This window comes from Moschus berezovskii, chromosome 20, assembly GCF_049115385.1.
Source record: "Moschus berezovskii isolate FMDL1 chromosome 20, NW_MosBer_1.0, whole genome shotgun sequence".
Classification (NCBI taxonomy): domain Eukaryota; kingdom Metazoa; phylum Chordata; class Mammalia; order Artiodactyla; family Moschidae; genus Moschus; species Moschus berezovskii.
In genome coordinates, this window is record NC_142479.1 from 53,581,228 (window position 1) to 53,584,816 (window position 3,589).

Here is a 3,589-nt window from a genome sequence, read left to right on the forward strand (position 1 = left end):
AATCACCATATGTTGTCTACCCACTCTTTGTTCTCCTTTAAAATTTAGTGTCATCACAGAAATGCCATAGTGAACATCTTCCTGTATGTCCCTTTATGATTCTGTGTAAGAGTTTTGGGGGGTTGAGTCTTAAAATGTTTTGCATACCCAGAGCCCCTTGTGTAAAGGGGAGGTCAGATCCCCTTCAGGAAAGACTCTGTGCCATTGCTTCAAGTACACACCAAGAATCTTCCTCTAAACTTTCCCCCAAAGACGGCCAATCCAAAGAACGAGTGTTTGAGTTCAATAATTACATGCTAGAAATAACAAAACTCAGGCAAAATTTCCTTTAGACTAATTGTCTTTAAAACTGTCTCTTAAAATGTCAAGACCATAGCAAATACCTGCTAAAATTTTCTAAACAGTTTTAAATTTCATTTAAATTTGCCATTAGGTGCACTGATCACTAAAACCAGTTTTAAGTGACTTAACCCTTAATGATTTTCCATGGCCGAAACCTCATATTTAATCTATGGCTTCCTTGGACCATTTCTGTCTTTGCCTTTCCCAATCTATTCACTGTGGGGAAACTGAGGTGACCCAACTCAAAAGACCTCTTGGTGGTGTCAAGGTTGTTTATCCTTGCTCCTTTCCAGCTTGAGCATCTATAATCCTAGACACAAACTACCCTTGCAGACCAAGGCAGACACAGTGATTTGGAAGACCCAAAGTCATTGTGTTCAAATGGAACCTGAAGGAAATCTACATGTAATATATTGAAAGGAATAAAGCATATGAGAGTCTTACCCATTATTATTAGTCTTACATTTTTATTAGCAGTTGTCAGCAAAAGAGTCTCCTTACAGACTTGGCAGCATCTAAGGCGGTGGGGGGCGGGGGGGGGGGGCGGGGGAGTGCGGGGAGGAATGGGAGGAAAGGCTTTGCTAAAGTGAAATGAAATGATAACACCAGGAAAGGCAAGCTACAGCATGGGCCATGCTTGCTGAAAGGTTATCCTCGATTAGAAAGGACCTTGGGATAAATTTCCTCGCCAGCACCTGGAGGGTATGTGGGACTGGACTCAGAGAAAAGTTAGCAAGCAGGCAGCATTTGTGCTCAGCCGGAGTCAGGCACCATGGCTATGCACTTGTAGAAAGCAGCAGACTTCAGAGGAGGTACTCCCTCAATGAAATGTTGCCTTGCAGAAGATGGACGCATAACTGGGTTGGCAGGAAGTCGGCAAGTAGGTGCCAGCTTTGCAGAAACTTGGGGTAGTTGGTCAGAAGCAACTGGAGCCACCACTGGCTGATTTGCCGAAACCCGTCACACAGCAAGCTGGCTGGCAGGAAGGGGATTTGCAGCCACTTTGATTGCAGAAAGTGGGTTCACCACTAGTTGGTTGTCCAGAAAGCACGGTGCCACAGGAAGCTGGTTTGCAAGAGTTCTTTACAGAACAAGGGGGCTGTCTGTTAGCCACTGGCTGGCAGATGAAGGATGTGCATGGAGCGGGTTTGTAGTGAAGTGTCTGGCAAGGGAAGGTCACACAGCATGCAGGACTGCAAGAACTGAACACACAAGTAGACAGCTGGCAGGGAACCGGTATACAGGGAACCGTTTGGCAAGGCTCCAAAATGTAGCAGATTGGTTGGTAATAAAATGATTTGCAGGGCTGATCTTCATCACTAATGGGCCGACATGAACCCGCATGGCAGCAAGTTGGCTGGCATGGACTAGCCGCACAGACAGTTTGTAGGCAAGAAATTTCAGGACAGGAAGTGACCTCAGGGCAGGCTGGCTGACAGGACCCAGCATCACAGCAGACTGATTGGTCACAAGCTGCCTGGCATGACTCAGATGTGTAGACACGTTCCTGGCAGGAGCTTTGTTGGCAGGGGCTGGGTTCACAGCACTTTACCGAACTGCTGATGGATTCCAAACAGGAGGGCTGGCATGAGCTAACTGGACCAGGAGACTGACCGGTGCCAGTTTCATAGCAGGCCGTGTAGGAGCAAATGGGTTGGCAAACAAAACCCACACAAGAAGTTGCTGGAATGCAGGCAGGTTGACAAGAAGCAGGTTCACAGCCATTTGGGGCACTGCCACATGGCTGACAGTTTTCTTGGCATGTAATCAGTTGCCATGTTCTGCTCCGACAGGAACTAGGCAAACAGATACCATGTCGGAAACTGCTACCACTGGAGCATATGGAGGTGGTGGGCACAGCTGGGATGGCAGTGATGTCTCCAAGGCAACAGCTGTCCCCCATGGTGCCAGTGCTAACCTTCTCAGGAGGCTTCAACTTCAGTATACCTGAGTTTGAAAGACATCTAATACATAAGGGCTTTTATAGTCCTTTGCTAGGGGTGTTGGCACAACAGAGCATCTTTCCTTGTTATTGTTTCCACCCATTTGCATATAAACATCTGATTAGCAGGCTTCAGGAGCCTGGGAAACATTGTTCCCAGTTTAAGAATTCATCAGTTCAGAGAAAAACTCCTTAATTCAAAAAGAAACATGCACCCCAGTGTTCACTGAGGCACTGTTTACAATAGCCAGGTCACGGAAGCAGTCTAAACGTCCATCAATAGAGGAATGGATAGAGAAGATGTACATATATACAGTGGAATATTGCTCAGCCATAAAAGGAATGAAATTGTGCCATTTGCAGAGACGTAGATGGACTGAGAGACTGTCATTATAGAGTGAAGTAAGTCAGAAAGAGAAAAACAAATATTGTATATTAACACATACAATCTAGAAATGGTATGGAATCTAGAAAATGGTATGTATTTAGTTGTTCAGTCGTGTCCGACTCTTTGTGACTCCATGGACTGTAGCACGCCAGGCTCCTCTGTCCATAGAGATTCTCTAGGCAAGAATACTGGAGTGGGTTGCCATGCCCTCCTCCAGGGGATCTTCCCAACCCAGGGATCAAACCCAGGTCTCCCATATTGCAGGCAGATTCTTTACCACCTGAGCCACCAGGGAAGCCCATAAAATGGTATCAGTTCAGTTCAGTCGCTCAGTCGTGTCCAACTCTTTGCGACCCCATGAATCACAGCACGCCAGGCCTCCCTGTCCATCACCAACTCCCGGAGTTCACTCAAACTCATGTCCATTGAGTCGGTGATGCCATCCAGCCATCTCATTCTCTGTCGTCCCTGTCTCTTTCCGCCCCCAATCCCTCCCAGCATCAGAGTCTTTTCCAGTGAGTCAACTCGTCGCATGAGGTGGCCAAAGCATTGGAGTTTATAGGTGAACTTATTTGCAAAGCAGAAATAGAGACACAGACGTAGAGAATAAACATATGGATACCAAAGGGGAAAGGAATAGGTGGGATGCATTGAGAGATTGGGATTGATATATACACACTAGTACATATAAAATAGATAACTAATGAAAACCTATCTGTATAGCACTGGAAACTGTACTCAATGCTCAGTCATGACCAAGTGGGAAGGAAATCCAAGGAAGACGGGATATATGTGTGTATATATATACCTGTGGCTGATTTACTTTGCTGTACAGCAGAAACTAACACAACATTGTAAAGCAACTATACTATAATTTAAAAAAAAAACAACTCATCTGTTGAGTTTGGGAGCTTTCA

The 3,589-nt window shown here is 45.7% G+C and overlaps 1 protein-coding gene across 1 annotated transcript; it reads right to left on the reverse strand.

Moving 5' to 3' along the window:
* Positions 1-1,258: 1,258 nt before the first annotated feature.
* KRTAP29-1 (keratin associated like protein 29-1) lies at positions 1,259-2,245 on the reverse strand. The gene has a single exon (XM_055397330.2). The coding sequence runs from the start codon at positions 2,243-2,245 to the stop codon at positions 1,259-1,261; it is 987 nt and encodes a 328-aa protein (XP_055253305.2).
* Between the last annotated feature and the right edge of the window lie 1,344 nt (positions 2,246-3,589).

Coding starts and splice junctions, on each gene's coding strand:
- KRTAP29-1 (XM_055397330.2), bottom strand. CDS start 2,245: ATGGGGGACAGCTGTTGCCTTGGAGACATCACTGCCATCCCAGCTGTG.